At 33.4% G+C, this 25,486-nt stretch overlaps 2 protein-coding genes across 3 annotated transcripts in view; both read right to left on the bottom strand.

Annotated features, from left to right (window-relative positions):
• Positions 1-877: 877 nt before the first annotated feature.
• On the bottom strand, positions 878-3,621 carry LOC129807196 (zinc finger protein weckle-like). Its single transcript, XM_055856294.1, has 5 exons — positions 3,414-3,621; positions 2,306-2,497; positions 2,069-2,246; positions 1,267-2,009; positions 878-1,176 (listed from the first exon to the last, which is right to left on the bottom strand). Exons 1-5 carry the CDS (start codon positions 3,540-3,542, stop codon positions 937-939), a joined length of 1,482 nt encoding a protein of 493 aa, XP_055712269.1. The 5' UTR covers positions 3,543-3,621; the 3' UTR covers positions 878-936.
• A 193-nt stretch (positions 3,622-3,814) lies between these two features.
• Positions 3,815-25,486, bottom strand: part of LOC129807197 (uncharacterized) — a 33,346-nt gene continuing 11,674 nt past the window's right edge. For both annotated transcript variants that reach the window (XM_055856296.1, XM_055856295.1), the window contains 5 exons: positions 15,050-15,083; positions 11,153-11,525; positions 5,124-5,647; positions 4,851-5,047; positions 3,815-4,326 (listed from right to left, as the gene is read on the bottom strand). In XM_055856296.1, coding sequence (XP_055712271.1) covers positions 4,231-4,326; positions 4,851-5,047; positions 5,124-5,647; positions 11,153-11,525; positions 15,050-15,083 — 1,224 coding nt within the window. In that variant the 3' untranslated portion in view covers positions 3,815-4,230. The remainder of the gene's footprint in view (positions 4,327-4,850; positions 5,048-5,123; positions 5,648-11,152; positions 11,526-15,049; positions 15,084-25,486) is intronic.

Raw genomic sequence — 25,486 nt, 5'->3', positions numbered from 1 at the left:
GCTAAAATAGTGGCTAAGGCTGAGTGTTAATTATAATGGCTGAACGCTAGGTCCCCCTTACCATGTGTCAGACGGGGAGGCTCTACTGTAGTTTCAAATTTCGTGACATCCTTTTCATACACTCAGGGAAATGGATCTGGGAGCCGGGGTTAAAAAGAGGTGTTGAATATGCAGAATATGCACCATAGCAATCGGGGTTTAAATTCACACCAAAAAAAGGAAGAAAAAAGTGAAATTCACACTAACTTTGCTTTATAAAAATTAACTCTGTCGAGTGTTAATTCTGCACTGTTTATACAACACGTGAAAAAGCACATAAAGAAATAGTTTTCGTCATCAAGGATAAACACAAATATATCTTGTATCAATTTAAAACACTTTTGTTTTATTATAATGTTCAAAAAGCATGAAAAATGTATTATTTAGGAAAATAATTCGTTATAAAAGATTTAAACCTCGTCGAGTGTTCAATTTACACCTCTAGCAACAAAAGAAAAAAAAGGCAAGATAAGTATGAAAATTACACTAAATAGTGTTTTTCTGAATATTCAAAAAAAAATTCAATGCCTAACTGATTTTTATGATTTTAGATAAGGGCGAAGATGTTGAAAGCTTGAGACGTCCCCTTAAATTCTCTTTAAAAATATCTCCTTTTTAACTTCTTGCAACTCGTCTTTTTAAGCTTAATTATAAATTAACAAAAAACACATTATTTTTTTATTATTTGTCGCATCACTTTTACTTGAAAGGGGGTCACACTGCTCCAAAAGCCTGTTTAGAAAATAAATGAGAGAATAGGAGAGAAGAACCAAATCGAAATCCCGAGTTTTCTTTACATTAAATAGTCGTTCGAAGTCTTAAAATTATTTTCATAAACTTTTTTTTTTATTTTGTTAATTTTTTATTTGTTTCTGTTTTTATTTTCACTGTTTTTTATTACCGAGTGGATGTATCAGAAATCTCCTCCGAATTAGCAACAGAAATCAATCTAGATTGTAAATATTCTAGACTTGGCAGAACTGCATTTTTCGGTTCAACTCCTGATTTCATCATGGCTTCCAATTCAGTTGGATGTGCTTTTCTCTTATGACCCCGACAGTTGGATCCACTCGCAAAAGTTTTATCACAAAATGGACATTCATAAGGTCTCTGTCCGGTGTGCAAAAAGATATGCTCCTATAAACAAAAGAAAAAGGTCAAAAGGCTGGTTCTTTTAAAATTAATTAAAAAATTGATCTTAAAGATTACGACTTTTAAGACACTTACCTTGAGGGCCTTAGCCCTCTTGTATTCATTTCCACAATAATTGCATTTATATTTCTTGACGTCCGAGTGAACAAGCATATGCAACTTCAAGTTCCTCTTAGTTTTGCGCTTAACACCGCAATGGGGACAATCGTAAGTGATGCTACTGTGTACTTCCTCGTGCATCTTCAAGCGATATTGGTTTTTAAATTTCTTAGGGCATTGAGAACATTGGAAGGATCGTTCCTCTGAATGGCTTATCTGATGGTCCTTCAATGCTCCCTTTGATACGAAACATTTTCCACATTCTTCGCAAATGAAAGGTTTCTCTTTAGTGTGAATACCACGAATATGAACTTGGACTCCAACTAATTTGCTGAACTTTTTGTCACAGTAGGGACAGGGAAACGTGAACCTTTCGTCATTGGGTAAATGTATAGTTTCATGTTGTTGCATTCTCTTTAGCGAAACAAATCTTTTGGGGCATTTTGAGCAGACAAATGGTAACTCTTTTTTGGAATGCTTCTCGCGAATATGTAGCGTAAGAAGATACTTGCGACTATACTTTTTCGAACAATATTCACATACGCTAGGCTTCTCTCTGGCACTTCTAGGACCTCTCCATCGCTCAGCTTTATCTCTTATGACGATATTGGTATCTTGAAGTACAAGAGTGCGATCATCACACTTATTTTCATCATCTTCTTGTTTAATTTCCGATTGACTTGTGTTTTGCCATTGCATGGACTTCCTAGGTCTTCCACCTGAAATTCTATTGCCTAATATTAGGATTCTCTAAAACAGAACATCTCACAGGACATACGCTTTTTTAGAATCTTAGGAACTGGTGTTGACTTTTCCGATTCATCTTCAGACAGTTTATTGGCTTCAACTGGGGTTTCTATGTCTTCATCAAGGGGGTCTTGAAAGTGATCAGAATTCACAGAACCTTCTCTAGATGTTTTAATATTGTCAGTTTCTGGCAAAAATGCACTATATTTCTGCAAAAGAAATTCTTTTCTAGTAGTTTCTTAGAGAGATTAAAGAACTTAGCACTCACGATTTCTTCACTGTCAACTCCGTGTTTAAGGCGAATATATTGAAGATCTGAGTCTGTTACGCTATTTTGTAGCATTAGTTCTTTGAACATTCTGTCTGATTTCAAGCAACACTCTCCGAAGTTCTCTAACTTGGTTAGGAAATCAGAACAGTCTTTACATACTGCTGATTCAATTCCTTCATAAGGCGTTAGCTAAAGGTTAAAAGAGACACATTTTCTTTTACAATTTTTTTTAAAATAATTCTGCAATCTTGAAGCATTATAAGTTTAAAACATACATTTGAATCGAATAGAATGTTTAGGAGGCTTATTTTATCTTTTGTGAGAGTATAACAATAATGTTTTGTATACAAGAAATTTCATATATCAGTGACTGGGTAAAAGGGGTATCATTATTTTTTGAATGGTAACCAAAAGCGTATGCGCTTTTGGTATACCTACAGGTATACCTACATAAAACACATCAAATAAGAAAATTTCCCCTATCCTTGAAGGCAGAAATGTCAGAATTTTTTCATAAAAGGCAATTTTTGAAGAAAATTGCTCCTAGTGTGTAGACACCTTATAACGATGGGGGGAATTTTCTTTTAAAATATAAAAAAAAATATCCTAGTGTAGAGGCCTTAAGGTCAAGATTGGGAGCAATTTTCGTTAAAAATTGCATTTTTGACAGAATTCTTATGTTTCAAACAGCAGTGTAGGCAATTTCCTTCAAAAGAACACTTTTTGATGAAAATTGTTCCTAATATGTAGAGGCCTTTATGCCCAAATTAAAGCAAAGTATTTAGAAAAGTCTATCAAAAAAGCAGCATTCAAATATAAATTTTGATTTAGTTTTACAACACAACGTATAATAATTTAGTAATGTAATTATACATTGTAAGAAATAATCTATACAAATGTTATTCTCTTCAAAACAATTGAACGGTTTCTAATGTTTGTCAGAAATGTAAACAAAACAATTTTTCTTAATTTCTCATAATTCTTTGCATATTTCTTAGGAAATTTTTATTAATTATGATATAGAACGACTCAGAGATCGTCGCAAGAATATAGAAATTGTTAAATTTATCAGGGTATTTATATAAAAATGAAGAAACATCCTTACCGAAATCATGAAATATTTATTGACTATTTCCAGTTGTTCACTAATAGATTCTGTTTTAAATACTTCATCTCCATTAACTGAGTCTATTTTAGCACACAATCGACACCAATTTTTCCAATTTCCAAACATTTTTAAGCACCTTTTATTCGAATTTTATGAGGACACAGAAAACCACCAGACTCAGTTCTGACATTATTTTATTTACTGCAGCATTTGAAGGGGTTTGTTTGACAATTACAGTGCTGTTGATTGGCTTATTAAGCACAGACACATTTTTAAAATTGAACCGTTAACGGTCTTTATATCCTTTATTTTTAACTGTGTATAATAATTCTAAAAAGGACGGAAAAAATATTTATTTCTAAATTTGTTAAAATTGAAATGAAAAAGTAAAATTGACATAAGCTTTAAATCGCATCTGCCTTTATTGATCATCGTCACAAATTTAACTTTCCTTATAAGAAAAAAACCTAAATCTACATTTTCATTGGTCAATAGAAATTGCGCAAGGACATTCTTGTCTCACGCTGTTAATACTACAATAAATAAATTAATAAATTACTCAATTTGATTCTACTTTCCAATAGAAATGTCTGATCGAACCCCGTTGAAGATGATGAATAGCAAAACACCCAAATAAAAGGAGTGTCCTCAGAGATTTTTGCACATGAAATCAACTCGCAAGTGTTACTTAAATAAATAATAATGAGCTTTTTCAGGTGAAAGAACAATGATCAGAAATTTCTATTAGAAATTCACAAAGTCCCCCAATTTGGAAAATTATTCTTAAATGTTATTTAATCTTTTTTTCTTTTGTCTATTGCACAATTGCTCGTCCTGCATATCCTTTGTGTCCATCTACATATTCAACATGTTTTCGACCGTTCTGAAGCTTAAAAACAGCCACACAAGTCTGGAAGATTGAAAGGAGAGTAATGTTAAATAATGTTGCATAGGGGGAAGTAGGGCACCTTTGAAATTGAGATTGTTCTTCTGTGTTTAAATCTCCTAGTTCAATCTGGATAAATTATATCCAGATAACCCAAGCAGCAATTTTTTCTTAAAATAGCCTTGTAGAATTCCCTAAGTAGAGCACTATAGAACCAAAAATCTATTAATTTACTTATAACGCTCTTGCTTCCATCACTGTGATTACTATAAGTAAAGTGGCGCACTCTTTTAAAGATCTTAAGAGCTGCTATAGGAATTTTCACAGATAATTTTCACTTTAAATCTTTTAAAAGTGGTCTAAAAGACTTATCTAATACTTGGTTCAATAAGGCAGCTATTTTGCTTCTTGGGAAGGCTCAATTTTATTTAAAAATAGGTGAAAAATCCCAATTACGAAGCTGCCCCACATTCAAAGGTTGCAAAAGGTACATGCTTAATGGGATGTGTAGTTCCCTTTAAGATTTTTCTATGTGAAAATTAACTTACAATGACGGTAGAAAGAGCCAAAAGGAAGGATAAAAGGGCAGAGATGAGGAGAAAACTCCTACACTGGTCAGAAGTTTGATTGGATTTCAAAGTCTCGTAATCTCCAGGCATGATCACTGTGTACTCAATGTTCTCTTTGAACTTGGTGTAATCAGTTGCATTTTTATCAGCGATTGCTCTCCTCCTTCGTCCGTGACCTGTAAGAAAAATCCCATTGATCATTCCATCAAAATTGCGATTGCAAGGTATTTTAGGATGAAGATCAACTTCTACCTGATGGCTCAAAGAGATCCAGGCAAAAGTCTGGCTGACAGTCAGCTGCTTCCATGCACGCCTTGATCTGAGAATGAATCCATAGGGTACTCCTTTCCTTCATGGAACTCAGGAGGAAGGCCTCAAAGTCCAGGAAGACCTCATTGGAGCGATCTCTGTAGCGAGCTGGCTGATGAGGAATGATTGAGGCAAAATCTCTGTTCCGACATCCTTCTCTGACCAAAGCAACAGCACCAATAGCATGAGGATCATCCGGATCTGGAGATACTGTCACTTCCATCAACTTCACATATTTCCAAACACTCTGGGCACTAATTCTCGCTCTCAGTTGCAATTTTGTGCCAATGGGAACGGCTTGATCAACAGGAACTTCATTATTCGTGACTGGATTGCCAAGAGATGAATTCTTTAGATGTGCAGCACTAATTCTGGCCACTGGAGGAGCTTCTTTGTACAGAGCCACTTCATACTCCAACCTTCCTGGAGTCTCTTCAACCACACCAGACACTCGAGCTCCATGTGGACTACAGAAAATCCAATGATAAACCATTAAAAACTCATTGAATTTCATCATAGCATCTTCAACTAAATCCAAGATATTGAAGATACCCCTCAAAAACTGTAAATTCCATTGAGATAGAAAAAAATTCTTTTCGTCTATCAACAGTTTCTGTTTTTTATTGCCATTGAAAGGAAAAATGAGATCATTTTTCTCTCTTAAAATGAAATCAAGAAGAATTCCATTAGAATTGGTTTGAACATTGCGATGATGCATTTACAGATGTTTCTCTATAATTACGCTACGTTGTTCCGACTACAGCATCATGGGCATTTAATTGATTCTAACAGGAAGGGAATGATCGGCGGAAAAGAACAGAAGATCAACAGACAAAAGGGTCAGAATAAAATAGTGCTGGAATAATCTCTTGAGAGTCTGCAGTGTTGATCATAATGGCAAAAAAATCCTTCTTGTTTAGGAAGTCTGTTCTTGTGGGTATGATACAAATTGCAAAGGTTTTTGACACGTGTTTCATAACCACAAGATCAATCACAAATGATCGTTTGTGTGTGAAATGAGATGGTAAATCACCTCATAAGTTCTTGTGATGAAGAAAAGATTTATTGATGAACTTTTTTTACAACGTAAGAATACTTGATGGGAGGATGTAGTGTGCAAATTAGAAAAAATCTGCAAATCAGGAAAACCAATCTTACAGAAGCAAATATCCGATTAACTTTATCAAATTTGCACATGATTCTCTATCATAAAGTTGCAAGTTATTCGTGGATTCGTCTATCGATTCTCCAATTAGGAAATGTTTGCATTTATGAGTGAACCCCACCCAGGAAAAACATTACGCCACACCCCTTCAAGAATTCTGACTAACGAGATTACAAATATTTGGTATTTCAATGAGATACAGGGGCGTATCATGAACAAATCACGTTTCACATTAAAATAGGAAGATGTGGTATTTCAATTGTATTTTTTGGAAAATAAGCCACGCCCCTCAGAAGGCTAATAACAAACACAAGGTGAAGGAAGGTTTGTCTGAAATCTTGATAAAAGGAAAATAAATGTAATTAGTCCCTCTTAACAACCTCATCATAACTTTTTGCATTTATTCTTCCAAAGAAATGAATGTTAGAACTTCTGAAAGGTTTTTGAATAACACTTCATTAAGTTATTGGTAAAGATAGCTCAATAGAAACGGTATACCATATCTACGTATATAACATTGAAAAATCATTTTGCAAATTATTTATTAATATATTTATTAATTTATATATTTATTAATTATTTACTTTATTTATACAGCCCCAATAATGTACTAAAAAATTGTACTGGGACATGAATCCATTAATAAATAATAAATACTTTAATTCATTATTCAATTTACATTAGATTCCATAAAGACGAAAATTTTTAGGATGGAACTTTAAGAAAATATTTCTCCGTATATTAAAAAAAAGTTAAAGAGGATGAAAAAATACGAAGTTTTTAACGATTTTTTCATAAAATTGTTTACTATTCAATTAACGTGTTCTAAATATTTTACTGCTCAAACTCAAAGAGGGAACAGTTCGTTAGTTAAATCAGCATTTGTCGTAACTTCTTTTTTGTGAGTTTGGGATATATACATATTCAGAATCAGCGTAATTTTGTTTATTAAACACACTTGAGAAACTTTTATAGGCCCATTAAAAATTATTTTACACAAAAATTATCGTAAGTTCCATTAATTAATAAAAATTTATTAGAATTTGTCGTAACTTCCAAACATTGGAAGTTACGGCTTTATAAACCCGATGGAAGTTACGTTAAAATATTATTGTGTTTCTTCTAACATATATCTCAATATCTCAGCTTTTAAATCATTTTATAACGATTTTCTCGAATTAACTTACAGTTTATTAGTGCCAATTTTATTATTTTGACTCAAAAGTATCGCATTTTAGGCTCATTTTTAAGAAAAATAATGCTGAACTGAGAATTTCTTCTCCTGAAAAGTTGTCAAAAGGAAGTTACGACAAATGCTGATTTAACTGACGATATACTTCTTCGTATATTAAAAAAAGTTAAAATGCATGAAAAAATGGGGAGTTTTTTAACTATTTTTTCATAAAATTGTTTACAGTTCAATTAATGTGTTCTAAATATTTCATTGCTCAAACTCAAAGAGAGAAGAGTTATATGATCCACGTTTTTATTTAACGTGGGACACGGCTAGAGGCTAAACGGTAAGAGATATCGACTTCATGTCTTCGATGACCCCCCCCCCCCCCCTATAAATCAAAATCATCTAGGACAGTCTCTTTTTTTTCTTTTTTCTCACCTCCTACAAAACCATGTTTTTTGGTTTATTTCGAAAATGGTTCCTAGATTTTTTTTTAATTTTAGAAAATATGTTTGTAGGTAGCCAAGGCGTGGACGCATATGCTCGAAAAACATTTCAATATCGAATTTTCGAAGACAAAAGTTTAACTTAACCGCTTTGGAGAGACTGTTTTTCAACTAATTTGCCTAGATTTCAATTTTTTTGAAAGATTTTTAAATTTTCAACCACTGAGAAAAAAGGGTGTGCGATTAACTTTTTTTCCTCATAATTTTAACACTTTATAGGTGTAAAAATATATCAACATTTTTTTATGTTAATTTTACACATTTTTAAGGGTAAAATTAACATGAAAAAGGATATCTGTAACCCCTAATACACCTAAAATGCGTAATATTTAGACCGATTTCGGATCAATACTGCATGGTAAAATAAACATTTCCGAAATGTTATTTTAACTTTTTCGGATTCCTCTCAGTGATTGGACTTAAGTCGATTACACAGGATGTTACATACACTGAGAGAAATCCGAAAAAGTCAAAATAACATTCCGGAAATGTTAATTTTACCCTGCAGTATTGATCCGAAATCGGTGTAAATATTACCCTTTTTAGGTATATTATGGGTTAAAGTTGCCCTTTTTTCATGTTAATTTTACCCTCAAAAGGTGTAAAATTAACATTGAAAAATGTTGATATATTTTTACACCCGAAAAGTGTTAAAGTTATGACGAAAAAAAGTTAATCGTAGCCTCTTTTTTCTCAGTGTACACCGAGAAAAATGTGGATGGTAAAATTTACCATCCTCCATACAAAATTCTAATGGCCGGATAGTAAAAAAGTCACCCAGCAAACGCGATATTAAATTGGACTGTCAAAAATTGTAGAATCTATTGCATGGATAGTAAATTCTAATAGCCGGATGGTAAATTCTAATATCCCCGGATATTAGATTTTACTATCCGGATGGTAAATTTTACTGGCAGGATAGTAAATTTTACTGGCCGGATATTAGAATGAAAAATGTCGGAAAAATTTATTTTTCCTTATTTTCATTGATTTTTGGTCATTGTTTGAGGGCTTGGGGCCCTTCCTGGATGACATTCTCTGTATTTCAAGCCATTTTGATGCGTGAAAATCTTTTTCCAACATTGATGACTATGCCGAGATTTGAACACGCGACCTTTGTGATGACAGTCCAGCATCTTCCAGCTGCGCCACGAATTGCTATAATGTATTCAAAGCATATCGGGAACCGTTGCATCAGCACCCACGATATTCCAAAATGACATTCTAACAGCAGGATGGCAAATTTTATTGGCTTGGATAGTAATTCCAATCCAAATTACTATCCTCCGTTAAAATTTACTGTCTTCCAGTTAAATTTTAACATCTAATATGCGGCCAGCAAAATTTACTTCCCGGATATTAGAATCTAACAGAGGTCAAGGTAAAATCTAAAGGAGGATAGTAGATTTTACCATCCGGCTGTTAGAATTTACTATCCATAGGATAGCAAATTTTAAAATGTCAAGATGGTAGATTCTAAAGGAAAGTATCTATGGAGGATGGTATTTTCTACTATCTTTTGAGGCAGTAGAATTTAAAGACACGATTTGTAGAAAATACCATCCAAATTTTTCTCGGTGTACGAAACGATTCTGAATTATATTCATAAATCTGATTAGTTCTGAATAAAAGATGCACGGGAGGTACAAAAGGCTCAACGAGCCTAGGTATTAGTATCCCGATTTGCCATAATCTAATCTAATCTAAAACCTTGCCAAAATATTCTAAAACCTACTTTTCCTAAGCAATTTATTATTTTGGAATGTTATTTTTTTTTAATTTATCAATCAATGTAATCGGTATTAAAGCGATATCTACTCAAAAAGCATGTAAAAAGATAATACATGAATAGCTTTTTCTCGTGAATTCGAGCACTCTGCAAAGCTGAGACGCTTTGCCATATATTTATGTGATCTAAAAAATTCTCCAATCAAGTCAAAAAAAAAAAACAGTAGGTAATTATTGAGTGATAAATTCTTAAAGGGGTTGCCGCTCAAAGTCATATTCAGATGAAGTTCATCCAAATTAAGCTAATATTAAAAAAAATCTTGAAGGATAATATGTTTTGTAATATTATAAACTTATTATAAGTAACCCATTTTAAACGAAACTTTTTGTATATCAACATTTTTAAAATTAAAAATACATTTCGATTAATTAAAAAGGAATAGCAGAAAGTAAGACGGCTATATAGTAAATCCATCCTGTAATACATTTAATTTTAAAATGTTTTTTTTTTTTATTAAGCTTACAATATTCGATATTCTGATATGATTTGTTTAACTTCAATAACGAGCTACATGATCACAAGGATCAATTGTGATAAATTCAATTTCATCCGTGGCATCCCAGTTGAAGAATTCTGTACAATATACCAATTAAAATGCAATTTTATCCGAAAGATCATCAGAAAAATGTTCTCCCTTGAAATTGTTGTAGAAATTCAATGGCGTGAGAAGTCAGAATTCCTTCTGAGAAAACTGTGAAGCATTGATGAATCGAATCCGGATTGTGGATCTCTGACTTCAATCTATAATCCACTTAATCGAATGTTAGCCCTTAATCCCATGAAGAGAGAGGCAATGGATCCCCATTAAAATCTATCGATCATTGGAAGGATTAAGAGTGATCTCGGTGCGGTTTTCAATGAGGTGGAACTTTCGGGGCGTGTTGAAGCGAGAAAATGGGAAAAGATCGGAAATTTAATAAGGTGTCTGACTGACAGGATGCCCTAGAAGAAGCACAGATTGAAAAAGATCACGATCGTACATTGAGGTGTTGATTCGTCTTGGGAAGCATAATTGACAATTTTTGTCTGTTTTTGTTCACTTAATGATCATCTCTCGAAAATTATTTCTTTTTCTGACTCGTGCAATTTTCATTGACTTCCTGACAGGTTGATGATTTTTGTGATTTTTACAGTCCAGCAAAAACAACAGTGAATGAAAGATTTGATATGGAGAGGGTTATATCTTGAGTAAATTCATTGAACTCTGCGTGCTATTGTGTGCTCATTCATGAAAAGTTTTTCATAGAATTAACCTGTCCACTTCATTGGCAGGTGGCAATTATTTCAACTATGAAGAGATATTTTTGAGTAACCTAAGCAAAAATTATCACTTACAAACTTCCAGCGAAGCCAGCCGCCTTGTTCTGGATCACCGTTGGTTCTGGTGGCTTGCACATGATGATCAACTCTTGGTCTGATTGCATCACGACACCGGGGAACTGTGGGAACCATATTCGCACGTGGACGAATCCGTTGCGCCTCAGAACGCCACATCGTGAAAAATCTAAGATCTTCAGCAGGTATCCCAACTCGGTGGGATCATTGAGATCTGGTTTTATGATGCAGTTCACATCATTTTCTGGGTTTATGCTGCGATCATCGGCAAACAGGGGGGTTCCTTTGAAGCCCATCGGCTTCTTTAAATGAGCCGTGATTGTATCACCTACACTTGATCCCTGAGATGCAAATGAACACTGAATGTCCGTCACTATTTGGATGAAAAAATTGGACCACTTTTGAAATTTCTGAATTGAGATAAAATTGGCAGGAACATAATTTTTGATCTCTATATTTATTTTTCAAGTGTTGAACTTGGCAAAATTAAATCGAGGTGCATTAACTTAAAAATGCTTGTGCGAAATGGATATTTCAAATTTAGAAAAAATATTTAACCTTTCAAAACGGTCTTTAGAGTAAATATTTAACCTAGTTCCTGAAGACTTTAAAATCCTAAATATCAAGCAATATTCTTTTTATCTTTTTTAAGAAATAATACACTTCTTATCGAATCCAGTCAAAATTTTCCAAAAAAAAATCTTGACCTTAGGTCTGAAGCCTATGTAATGACGATAGGAATTCTGATGGATCAATTGAAGAGAAAAGACGTAAGAAAAATAGTAATAACCATTTTTTCCACTATTAAGACTGGTCTTCAGACTAGAGGATCAATCCACTTCGTGAACGTCGCTAATTTATAAATAACAAGCAAGCACAAAAAAGTTCGTTAAAGTTTGTACTTTTTCCACAATCCTTGTACGTAAAATCATCATTTAACGAACATTTTTTATTCTTTTACAAAAATTTCTTTGTAAGTGGTCGTATACAAAAAAAGTTCGTTTTGCCATTTAAATAAACAAACAAAAATGTACCAATATGTTTGTAAAAGAATTAAAAATGCTCGTTAAGTGAACATGTCACGAACAATGTTTGTAAAAAGCACAAAGTTTTACAAAACTGTTTTGTGAATTATACGATTTATAAGCAGTCTCTAATTGGGATTCACAAAAATTTTACAGTCTGTTAAGTGAGAGCGTACCGGGATAAGTGGTAATAGTCACAAAATGGCATCATTGTTTACATTTTGAAGGATCTGGCAAGACGAATTCGTCTCATTTCGAGGTTATGACTAAAAAATGTTGTAATTTTTATGGAAAAAATGCCACCGTAAGGCCAGCCTTCTATCAATCACGGTGATGACTGGATCCATTATTAGTGGTAACGCGTCGTGGTCCTCAAGGAGTACGACATATAAATGCATTTAAGAATAAAAAAAGTCATTTCTTAAACATATGAAGGCGGTCATGCTCTTACTTAACAGACTTTATGAACAATTTTATGAAACATTTTTTTTTAGTATATTAAAAGAGCGTTAAGAGGAACACCGATGGCTTTGGAGAAATCTCTGGCGGCCAAGCCGCTCTTCCACGTGATTGCCTTAAGGGCTCCGCTCCTACAGATCCCCTGACGGATACAACATAATATATATTCATAGAGAAAAATGATATTGAAAATTGAAATGTTTAGATAATTTTGAATCTTATGTCCTAGACACATCTTACGACTTAAGCCGAGAGACTGCTTAATGTAATTATAATAATCAAAATACAGATTTGACTAAATACCCATGAGTTTCCCACTCACTAAGCCGTTTCTTGGCTTAAGCCGAGAGACGGCTTAGTCAGAAACTGATTGAAATGTAATCTAATCATTGGCCTCAATTCTGAGACCAAGATCAAGATTAAGAAAATTTCATAATTTTGGTATTCTGAAATCAAAAAATCAAGATCAAGATATCAATCTGTCAAATGTCTTGAAATCTTGAAATCTAAGACACAAACCTTGTGGATATCAAGATTTGCAATTCTAGAACCAATATTTCAAGACGTCAAATTTCTTGTTTTCTTGAAATAATTCCAAGAACCTCTCGGAGGTTCTTAGAATTTTTAAGATACTAACAATTTGGAGAGTTTTATGCGGAAATTGTTTTTGATGAGGAATATTTCTATAAGAGATAATACAAAAAGGGAATTGCTATGAAAAATGCTATGTTTGATCTTGTAATTTAATCGTAATGATACATATTTCTAGATGTGTTTCGAAGTACAATATTCTGAGAATACCTACAAAAGAATCACATCTTGCATAAGCATTTCAGGGTTTATCACACGTTACAAGTTTTGTTTGTACTTCTTTTATTTCCGATTATGGCTTGTCATATATTATTTAATATAACCTATAATTAATTTTTCTAATTTATATGGCGAAATTTCAACAAATTCAGGAAAGAAATGAAGGTATTTGTCAGAAGTGACGTTACGTTAAGTGTGGAAAATCTTGAAATCTTGGTTCTTAGCTAAGACATTTTAGATTCCATAAATACTCTGCGTCAGAATATGAAATCTTGATCTTGGACATATTTGACAGCTTGAAATTTTGATCTTGTCCTTGATCTCAGAATTGAGGCCATTATTTTGATTACAATTATGTTAAGCCCCTATCTCGGCTTAAGTCGTAAGTGCGTCTAGGGCATTATAATTTTCTCTGGCCCTTAAAGGATTACCATGCAGAATATTATTTTTTTGACTAATATAAAGTCAATTTTCTCAGAATTTGTAGATAATCACAAAATAGAAGATTGTAGGGATGTAGGATGTTTTTGAAAATCTCTAATTTACAAAAAATAGTCGGGGCTTTAGTGGTGTTAGGTTTTTATTTTTTAAACGCGGAAATATATTAAAAAAAAAACAATTTTTTTCTAGGAAGGATATATAAATTTATTTAGGATGGCATCAAATAGGGCATAGCATTGAATGGATCATCTAACCTTACACTACTTATAAAGTTCTTTAGAAATTATTTATTTGAGTCATGTGGTTTTTCAATAGGGCAACAGCTTAAAAAATTATATAAACTGACCTCAATATTACGAGATGAATCATAAATATGCATATGACGAATAAGTTTTACCAATGTCATGGTCTATGAGTTTAATCTACCCAAAAAGAAAAAAAAAACATAGCGGTCTCTTGTAGCATGTGCTTGAGAACTGTCTCAAATAAACAACCAATTAAAATTGAACCAGATGATCGTGAATCCTATTGATCCGCTGACGAATTGTATGATTGCTCATCACTATACGGCAGTTGAAAAGCCTTGGAAGTGGTAGAAAGGTCTCTCTGCAATCTATTTGGAATAGAATGTCTTATCTTGTGTTGGGTGTTGTCGGCGCATAATGTTTTCCAATTCTTGCCAAACAACCACGAAAGAAGCAAGAGGAGGGCAATTGTGGTGTTGTTGGGATGTGCAATCATCTGACATGATCTGATTTCATTTTGAAACATCTCTCCGGACTGGATAGAGAAAAAAATAGCCATCACGTACAACAATGGAAATGTAATTGAAGGGAAGGTGAGGCAGAAATACCTTTCGATGACCAAACCAGAATCAGTCAAGTGTTTTATGATTGCTTTCCTATCGACTATCTCTTGCTTCTTCCCATTATTTTTTTTCTCACTAATCTTCTAATTGATCTGTTCGCTGAGATAATATCTCAATTATGTTCTTATGGTCTGCTTTTTATTGCCTTGCCTTTGTGCCTCAATTTACTGGTCAATTTTGTGCTCACCGACATATTTGCATAAAAATCATAATTCAGAGAACTATTGTGCATTTTGTTATTGCATAATTTACTGAATGGATGCAAAAAGGTAGTAAAAAATGTAAAACACTTACCGTCGTAGTCTTGAGCACAGATGAACGGAAGTGTCTGCAAGAAAGAACAATAAAAAAAGAGAATGTGAGAATTAGTGAATTTCTCGATTAAATATTGAAAAATTCCACGAAATATTTGTATATATTCTGCGAAAAGAATCGTAAACCATATTCAATGTACATTATGAAAAATCAGTATGTAAAAATATTTTAAAAAAAAAGGTTTGCAATTTTTTTTCACACTAGTGTTTTTCAACCGAAAACCCTTGTTAAAAGTTACCTATGGCAACTGTACCAATTTCCGGCATAGGTCTTAAGTTTAAAATGTAATATTTTAATACAAATTGAATTTTTGATGTTTTTTAAGAAGTATTGCTTGGAACCTTGTAGATAGTTTATCGCCTTTGTTTTCTCTAAAAATCTTCATTATGTATTTTAAAATGAATAAAAATATAGACGTAGCTTTGGGTAATATTTCGGCCACTTTGATTCTCAAAATTCCTTGCCCTTCCTGAATTCTTTTAAAGTTTTTTTTCACATAATTTCGTTCATCGAAACGCAATTATATGTTTTTTACATTGTTTAATCTCTATGAAAAATCTAAAAATTTATGGAAATTCGAGGAACAAAAGCAGTGGCCGAAATTGCAAGTTGGCCGAAATTTGGTACAGTTATGTTATCATTTCATTCCATTTAGAGATTACGCAGGCGGGCAATTGACCATGTGTTAAAACACCGTTGAATCATACCTAATAACGGGTTTTCAAGGTCAAAGGTTAAAAAGGTCTTAAACAGCGCAATTATCAAGCGAATGGAGTAATGTTTAGGCTCGTGGAAAGGTCTTGGAATTTCCTACAAAACTGAACCGGTTCCAATCGGTTTTGAACCGATAATGAATTGGTTCATAACCGATAACTTTATTCGAAATTTACTTATATTAGTGGAGTCCTGGTCAAAATCCCGAAAGCCAAAATCCCGAATTCTTAAGTGTCATAGCTACTTCCACGATTGTACCCACGCATGCCGGAGGTAAAGGGAAATTTTCTGTGTCTTGAGAAATTATTCTACATACTATCCACCTTATAATTTCATCCCATTCAGGATTTTGGACATTCGGGACTTTGGCTGCCTCCGATATTAGTATTAAGTTATTTTGGACAATGTTTTGGGTGATTTACAAATCTGTTCAAATTGGTTGTGAAACGCTGAAGAACCGGTTATGAATCGATAAGTAATTTTTGTCCGAAAATCAATTTTATTACTCTCAAAATTATTTTGTGGGATCTTTCGAGTGATTTACAAATCGGTTTAAATCAATTGAAAACCGGTAAATGCCAAAGTACTTTTGAGAGATAGCATCTAAGCCACGAGTTCGAGCACTTCGCAAAGTCTGGGACGCTTTGCCAAAGTTCGCAAAAGGGTATTCGAACCTTTGCCTTATCTAAAATCTAAAGTAATTCTTAGTGAGGTAAATGTTTTTTTTAAGATATGTTGTTATTATCAGGGGCATAACATTTCCTATGTTTCCCATATGTTTCTAGCACGCCGAAAAAACTTTTGGGTTTATTAGCTGTTTTCTGTCAGTGTAGAATGAATTAGCAAATAATAGTAATACAAAATAAAAGCCAATTTAATATAGAATAGGCAACCGAAAACCCCAAATTGGCAACCTACGCAATTTTGGAGATATCTCGTGAAATGTGTACGGAAACAGGGAAAAATTTACACTAAAATCGGTCGCATTTTTCAGGGATAATGTCACCCCCTTGGTTATTACTGTGCATTTTTTTTTTGATATGTGTGAACAAACTGAAATTGAGTTTTAAATGCGAATGGAATTTCAGTCGCCTGGCACCTAAACGAACACATTGGACAAAATTGATCTGACAAAAATGGAATATCTTACTACAGTTTGTGCTTAAAAAACAAAACATTAGGGGATTTCTGTAACGATATGACAATGTCATATGACATTTCGAGATAAATTTGAGAATAGGACAACATTAAAGACCAATAAGCATCGAATAACCATTGTAAGAAGCTATATGAAGGTCTTAGTAAATGATATAAATTTGATTTTCAATTATTTTTATGAATTTACATCATAAAAATTCTTAAATTTGTCATATGACATTGTCATACTGTTACAGAATTCCGCTACAGGGGTGGAATGATAAGTTATCACGTCACCCTAGGATTTTAAAGTGGTGTTTTTTATATATTCCTTTCTTCATTTCATTTTTTTAGGAAAGACAAAGTCCGCTTATGTAACCGAAAACCAAAAGTCGATATCTCTTACCGTTTAGTCACTAGACCAGTAAGAGGCAAACGGCAGACATGATACATGACGGAATGATAAAATTTTGCAAGAATATAATATCTTGGGGAGATAAGGAGTATTATTATTAATTTAAATCATAAAATTATGTATAATGTATTTTGATATATTATATATCATGTAAATTCCTATCTGATGCATAATTTCTTTATCAGATCTTATTTACTAAACATCTAGTTCTAGTGTTTTACTAGTGATTTACGACGTGTTTGTTCATAAATATATTTCTAACATTCTGTTGTAAATATTTCATCGCTTTAGATTGAGAAAATTTACAACCTCTTGCAATAAAACCGCCAAGTAAGATCGATAGAGGAATTTCATTTTAGCGCAATGGAGAATGTTCTGAATAGTAAAAGAAAAATGGGATCAAATCTATTGTTTGGTGAAAGTTCTCCTCTCTCACTTGACCCTGGCCGTGCAGAAAATGCAGGTGGACATGAGCACGTGAAATGGAATCAATTTGTGGGCACTTGGGTAACGGAGCCCCCATCCATCGTACAGTTATCAGTTTGTGTCTCAGTGTTGGTAAAAAAAAAGATCCAAGAGAATGAAACTGGTCACCTGATTTTTCCTCCTATATATTCTTGAAGGTATTTTTTCACCTTACTTTCCAAATGATTATTGCAACATTCTTCATCAGAGTGAACCGATTGACTCACTCCACCACCACGATAAATGTTGCAAGTCCAGAAGCAAACTAACGTTTCGTGCTGATTGCAAAGATCTGCCAAGAAGTCACCTTGTAACGGATCATTGGGTCAGAAGACGCATCAAAGACATCTTCAAAGTCCACCCAGAGACTTTTTGCCAAATGTAGCATCACCAAGAGCGTGCAGAATTGGTAATTTGGGTGACGAGGTAAGAAGTGAGATGGAGATTTTTTATCGTCCGCCTTTGCAGTCAGTGTTTTGATCAACATTGAGACTAATTGAGACATCATAGGATGTCCAACTCGATATTCCAGCAATAAACCCAGAAATTTGCCAAGTTTCTCCTGCTGAGCTTTAGAGCCGTCTTGGGAAAACAACATCCATTCTATTGCGCAATTTTCTCTTCTTATTTTGCATTTATTCACAGATTCTTTTCCCTTCTTATTCGCCCTTATTGTCTTGAGACATTTCCCACTGTTCTGACCCATTTATCCATCGCAGAATGTTTCTGCGTGCAGCGAACGTCGAGAAAAGTCTCAATTTATTCACAATGAAAAATTCTCCCAATTCCCATCGGTACCTTCTTCAATGCCATGAACTTGATGGCTCTTCCTCAGATGCAGTTTAATGGGTTAACAAAATGCAAACAACACCATTCACTCACAGTGTTACTTATTTAACTCTGCATATTGAGTTAAAGTACAAAAAAAAGTTACAAGTTCAGACACATCTGCACAATAAGACGTAAAAATATTAAGAATACAACATTATTTTGTTATCAATTGTATACAAAATTAAATATAAGGAAGTCGGTGCCATTAAAATTAAAACGGTCGTAATTTATAAGTTGTGAATTTCCGACTAACACAATGCAAAGTTTTACTAGAGCAATTCTATAACTGCAGAGATTGTCCATGCTCTTTGAGCTTTGTACAAGTGCATAAAGAAAGTCTTTGACAATAACTTAATAAGTCCTTAATTAAGGCATCTTTAGGGAAAGTAGTGACATGTGGAAGAAAAAAGTGGAAATAGAATGCTATTGGATAGAAAGAGATGGATCAATATGACATAACCTCAAAATGTTACCAACTGTGTGCTTTCCTTCGCAAAGTTTTTCAGTCATTTATAGTAACAAATCAATCTAACTCAGCTTAGAATAAAGTTTTGGTAATATCAAAAAGACAAGTGTAAAAATCATTCTTTCTTTTTTTTATAAAACAATTTCGAGAAACCCCAAAAAAGTGTTATAACCATTAAGGTATAACTACTTAGAAGCTGATCAGTAAAACTTCTTTAATTTAAGTACATAAGGAAAATACTTTTCATGTACTTAATACAAATTACTTAATTAAGGACTCTTATAAAAACCTTAATCAAGTGCATAGTGTTAAGGCAGAGTGATGTCATTTTATTTTCGCAATTCATCACAAAGTAGTGACGTTGTTCGATCTACATCTAATTTTTAATAGTTAAATACTCCACATTTTCTTAAACTATTAACTTGGGTCCCGGTAAAAATCCGGAAAGCCAAAATCCCGAACTCACGCTAACTGGAGGCAAAAGGAAATTTTCTGTGTCTTGGGAAATTATTTTACATATCCTCCATATAACTTCATCCCTTTCAGGATTTTGAAGATTCGGGATTTTAGCTTTCCGGATTTTTGCTTTCAGGATTTTGGCTGCCTAAGGATAACTCATATTAAGTGCGTTGTCATGTGCTTAATGTGTTAGCCGATTTTCCTCTCTCTAAATAAGGAGTAGCAAAGCGTCCCAGGCTTTGCAAAATGCTTGAATTTGTGACTTAGATGGTATACCTAAAAAGTACCTTCGCATAATTTCCAATTCCCGGTTTTGAAACGATTCAAACCGATTCATAAATCGGTCAAAAGACTCCACAAAGTAGTTTAAAAAGTAATAAAAATGATTTTCGGACAAAAATTATTTATCTGTTCATTACCGGTTCTCAATCGATTTGAACCGATTTATAAATCACTCAGAACATTTTCCAAAATATAGCTCAGGAGTAATTTAATTGAAGATTGTAAAAAAATTAGTTATTGCAAACGATTCGCTTTTGTTGGAAATTCCAAGATCTTTCCAACAAGCTCAAATACGATTCCATTTGCTTGATAAACAATTCCATTAGCTTGATTAATGCCCTCTCTAAGTCTTTTAACCTTTTGACCTTGAAAAACCGTTATTAGGAATGATTTAACGGTATTTTCGCACATGGTCAAATGTCTGCCTGGATAATCTCTCAAACATGCAGTAGACTCTCTCGGAATCGGACATATGGGGCAAAATGTAACCCAAATTATCGAGAGATTTGGCTATCAAAGTTATTGTGAATCCCACAAAAAACTCTCAATTATAAAGAATCACGATAAAACAAGGGGAACTACAGCAAATTTTAACAAATTTGCTATAAAATCGAACGAGAAAATTATCAACAAAATTTTGCGCCCGATTGAAAAAAGAGTCGATTGTGCGAGAGTCTACTGTGTCCAAAAATTAAAAAAATCACACGACACCTTTTCGAGAAATCCCAAAAAACATGGTTTTGGAGGGAAAGGGCAGGGGTAAAGAAAAATGAGAAACATGTTAACGATCCTTGGATCGACTTATAGAGGGGTCATCGGAAGATCCCGAGTCGCTATAGCTTACCGTTGTTCCTCTACAGCTGGCGACAGCCGGACAGACGGACAAACAGTGTGACGACATTTCTCAGAAATCGTCTGAAATGTGAAAATTGTTGACAAAAGTGGTCTGCAGGGGGTAGAAGGTGGAAACTTTGGGGGTGAAAAAATCGAGGGATTATTATATAGCACTCTCTCCGTGGAGTTCGAGCAGTAAAAAGTATTGCAAGAGATTTTTCATGGAAAAGGAGTAAGAGTTTTGGTTAGATCGAAGAAGTAGGGGCATTAAGTTCCGTCTGGGCTTGATGTAGTGGATACTTAAATATCCAAGGGCCTAGGTGGGATAACAAAATGTGAATAGATTTGAAGAGTTGTGAACAGATTATAGTTCTTTATGCCTGAAGCACGCCTTTTAAATAGACAAAATTTCATGGAATCGAAAATCCTGTGGCTTACACAAAATTCGATTGAACTAAATTTATTTGGTGTGATGTTTAAAAGAACAAGAAGAGTTCAAAAGAGTAGGATAAATATATGATAAATTTTTCAAGGAAGAAAGGGATGTGAATTTTGATTTTATGAAACTTTCCTGATGTAAAAGGTGTACCGGAACTATTGACTACAAAATTCCCACCCTAAATTAGTCGTTATAGCTCTGGCACACTTTTCAGATCAGGAAAATTTCATGAAGTCAAAATTCGAATCCCTTTCTTTCTCACACGTTTTGTATATGTCTGACTTATTCTTTTGTACTCCTCTACTTCTTCTTTTAGACATCATAACAAATTCAATTCAGTTCAATCGAATTTGGAGTGCGAAAGAATGAGATAGATAAATGGAAAACGTGTGAGAAATAAAGGGATTGTAATTTTGACTTAATGAAATTTTCCTGATCTAAAAGGTGTACCGGAGCCATTAACATTGTATTTCAGAACTGAAGACTTGTTGGTCTAATAAAGTATTTTCAGACAAAAAAAACATCTCTTCTGTGATTTTACGCAACTTAAGTGTTATAAATAGCAGTTCTTTAGCTGAAATTTGCGTGTCAAACTTTTTGGCAATACTCATAGCCTCAGTCTTGATGAACATATTACTTTTCTTAAGTACCAAAACTTGCTTATAAATGGAAATTTCGCCCATTTGTTCAGCAAATAAAACTTCCAGATTTTATTTCCGTGGAAGAATCTCTCATATCATCCATTCATATGACAGAACATGAGCATTTTATGCAAATATAGCGTCTGCGAGTGCGCCTCCGAATGGTTAAGTGTGTCACCAGCTAAGAGAATTAACCACCTGTGACAATATCTTCCCTATGAACATCAAATGACGAATGCTTGCCTAGAGGAGAATCAATCATGGATCTACCCATTCTTATCACTCACGCAACATTGTTATTGCAAAAAAAATTGCTGATGAAAAAGGCAGCAAAATTATTACCATTCCATTTTGCTTGAGAGTTCCCTGCTGGTTTTGTTTAGATTACTAGCAAAAGAGATGAATGCACATTGGCAAATACCTCCTCAGTGGCAGAGGAATTTAACAAGTGCAGAGACTCGGTAAAATAGCGGGAGCAGCGATTCGATTCCTCAAGCACAGTAAGTATCGTCATTGAATTCTAGTTCTTTTAATAAACTATCATGGGCGCGTAATACTCTTCTGCAGACTGGGAAAATATACACCGAAAAGAATCAATTTTCTCTTTTTCATCACCTCGAATTGATGGACTTAAGACCGAAAATTACTGTCCGTCAGTCAAATTCACAATCCCTGATCATTTTAAATTTATTGAATATCACAAGATAATTAGTTTAGAAAAATTTACAAATAGAAATTAAGTAAAAATTAACTAGTAAAATATTTAGGGGATGTAGGTACTCTTCTTTCGAACGTTCATGCCTTCGAATAATGTGAACTTTATTTTATTTTTAAAGTTGAAATGTAAGATTTAATGCTGTACGTACAAAAATTCGGTTTCATGAATTTAAATTTAAAGCTCGCAGTCTCAGGTATTATCATTGATCCCTCCGGTATACTTTTCAGTTCAGACAAAATTCATGAAATCAAAATTTACATCCATTCCTTTTCAATGGTGCTGCAATTGTTCTTTTTCCCACTCAAATCCAAATTGAATTTGTTGTGACACGCATGAGAATAGGAAGAGTGCTTATAGAATAGTCATATGCAAAAATTTTGAGGAACAAAAGGATAGAAATTTAGATTTCATCAAATTTTACCGATTTGCAAGGACTTTTACCGTGTAAACAGACGGAATTCCCACGGGAATTCCCATGAGATTTTCCATTCCGGATGGGAATTCCGGATGGAAATTCCCATATTGAACTGTCAAATTTTTACCATCCGCTCTATGCGCCTCTGGTGGACTTCAAGCGCAACACAAAAATGCTCCGAAGATTTGAATTTCAAATTTTGTTTTTTCCGAATATAAATAACGGAATGTGTATTTAGAAGATATTTTACGTACTTTATTTTATTAAAGTGGCTTTATTATACTACAAGGATATTAGTAATATTATCTATTAATACATTTCATGGAAAATCTTTTAAAATATCTCGAGAAATGATTAGAAACGTTGTTATAGCGTAAATATCTTGTCAAAAACCCCCAATTAAAGTGGATAAATCAACGACTGGCTTTGGATATCTTTGCTGATAGGACCTATTGATTAATTTTCGTTTAATTGTAGTGCTGATAATTTAAAATTTTATAAAGTGTTGGAAGAAAATGTATAAAATATCCCTGGGTGACCAAGCAGTCAATTCATTCGGAACAGAGATGTTTACAAAAATTAGTTAATTGTATAATAATTGAATACAAATTGTTTTAAAAAACAAGAAGACTGTAAAATATTTTAAAATTTTATTTCCAAAAAAAAGTAAACAATAAAAAATATTGAAGTAATATTTTATATCCGAAAAAGCAGTTTATATGGTTTCTGGCTATAATTTTCATCAGTGAACTTCGATAGTTCTTACTATTCTTTGTATTTCCTTATCTACATTATTATATTCTTTACATTTTTTAATAATGGGATTTATTGAAAAAGATAAATTTTGAAGCTGCCTTTCCAATCATTTAAACCTCTTCTGAAATGTTATTGATGAACATTTAATTTAATCCAGAAACACTAATCCTTTCAAAATTATTATAGTATTATTATTCGATTTCAAATTTGCTTTTAAAATCAATGTTTTGATCACTACAGGAGATTTTACATGTTTTTTCATATATTATTTGCTTAAAAACACTCCAAATTAAATTTTCGGAATTCTCCGGAAGCAAAAAGCTATCTCGAGCGAGATAGCTTTTTTCCATTTTAGAAAATTGAATATTTCACCCTCCAACGGAAAATTTCCATTTGAAATTCAAAATATTTCAAGACATTCGGGCAGTTTCGTGCACTTTTGCAGAGGGCGCTTGTATAGCAAATTTACCATTTGCTCGTGGGAATTCCCGTGGAAATTCCGTCTGTTTACACGGTTACAGCCATACGTTTCAAGTTTCCTACATAGAGCTGTTCGATATTTAGGTGACAGCTGTCAAATTACATAACCCGTCAAATAATATCTGCAGATATCTTTAAGATTTCTGTAGAGAAAATCTACACCTCTACAGAATATCTGCAGATAATATCTGTAGATATTCGTCAGAATATTTCGGAAGATTTTCTGACGAATCTCTGACGAATTTCTGTAGATATTCTGCCGATTTTCTGTAGATTTTTTCTACATTCCAGACTTTCCAGACAAGATGTGTCAGAAGAGATCGAAAAATTTTTCACTGAAGTTTGCAAAATTCAATAGTTATTTTTTGTGATATCACGGTGTTTATATAAAATAAAGAATTCTGCGACGCCGTGTTACAAGTAGAGAAAAGTGAAGTGAAAACTTTAAGCAGAGTATCGACCTAAATTTCGTGTTTTTGTATCATTCCATGGGCGATTTTTAAAAAATTAGTATTTTTGCTCGTATCTTTTTACTTATTTAAAATGTTTAATCGGTAATGCTTGTTAAGCAGAGCATACCATTTTCTTTATAACTCCTACAGTTTCTACATAAATCAACAATATTTTTGTGAAGTAATGGACACTATGCCGATTTTCTCGGCAGAAATTCTACCGAAAATCTGTAGATTTTCTGCAGAAATTCTTCCGAAAATCTACAGATTTTCTAGCAGAAATTCAGCAGAAAATCTACAGATTTTCTCTGAATACACTGGAATATACCGTTAAAATTCAAAAAACCTCAGAGTAAAATCGGCAGGTAGAATAATGATTTGACGGGAAGAAAATCACAAAATGCCCCTTCTCGCATGGGTTTTTATCTGTCATTTTCGGCTATAATCAGCCGGATATCGGAGGGCCCGCCCGTCAAATAATTTCGTCAGATATCTAAGTTTTCTGCAGAAAATATCTACATCTCTGCCGAAAATCTGCCGAGAAATCTGTAGATATTCCTACGAATTTTATTTGGGCTTGGGACAAAATTCGTCAGAAATTTTTGCAGATTTTCTGACGAATCCTGGTGCATACTCTGACGAATTTCTGTAGATATTTTGCCGATTTTCTGTGGATTTTTATCTACATTTCAGACTTTCCAGACAGCTGTGTCAGAAAAGATGGAATACTTTTCACTGAAGTTTGCAAAATTAAATAGAGTTATTCTTGGTGATATCACAGTTTTTATATAAAATAAAGAATTCTGCGACGTCGTATTATAAGTAGAGAATAGTGAACTGATACCTTTAAACACAGTGTCGACCTAAATTTCGTGTCTTTTGTATCATTCGATTGGCGATTTTTAAGAAATT

This window comes from Phlebotomus papatasi, chromosome 3, assembly GCF_024763615.1.
Source record: "Phlebotomus papatasi isolate M1 chromosome 3, Ppap_2.1, whole genome shotgun sequence".
NCBI lineage: Eukaryota > Metazoa > Arthropoda > Insecta > Diptera > Psychodidae > Phlebotomus > Phlebotomus papatasi.
Note: the sequence above shows the minus strand (reverse complement) of the source record. Positions and strands in the feature narration are given on the sequence as shown.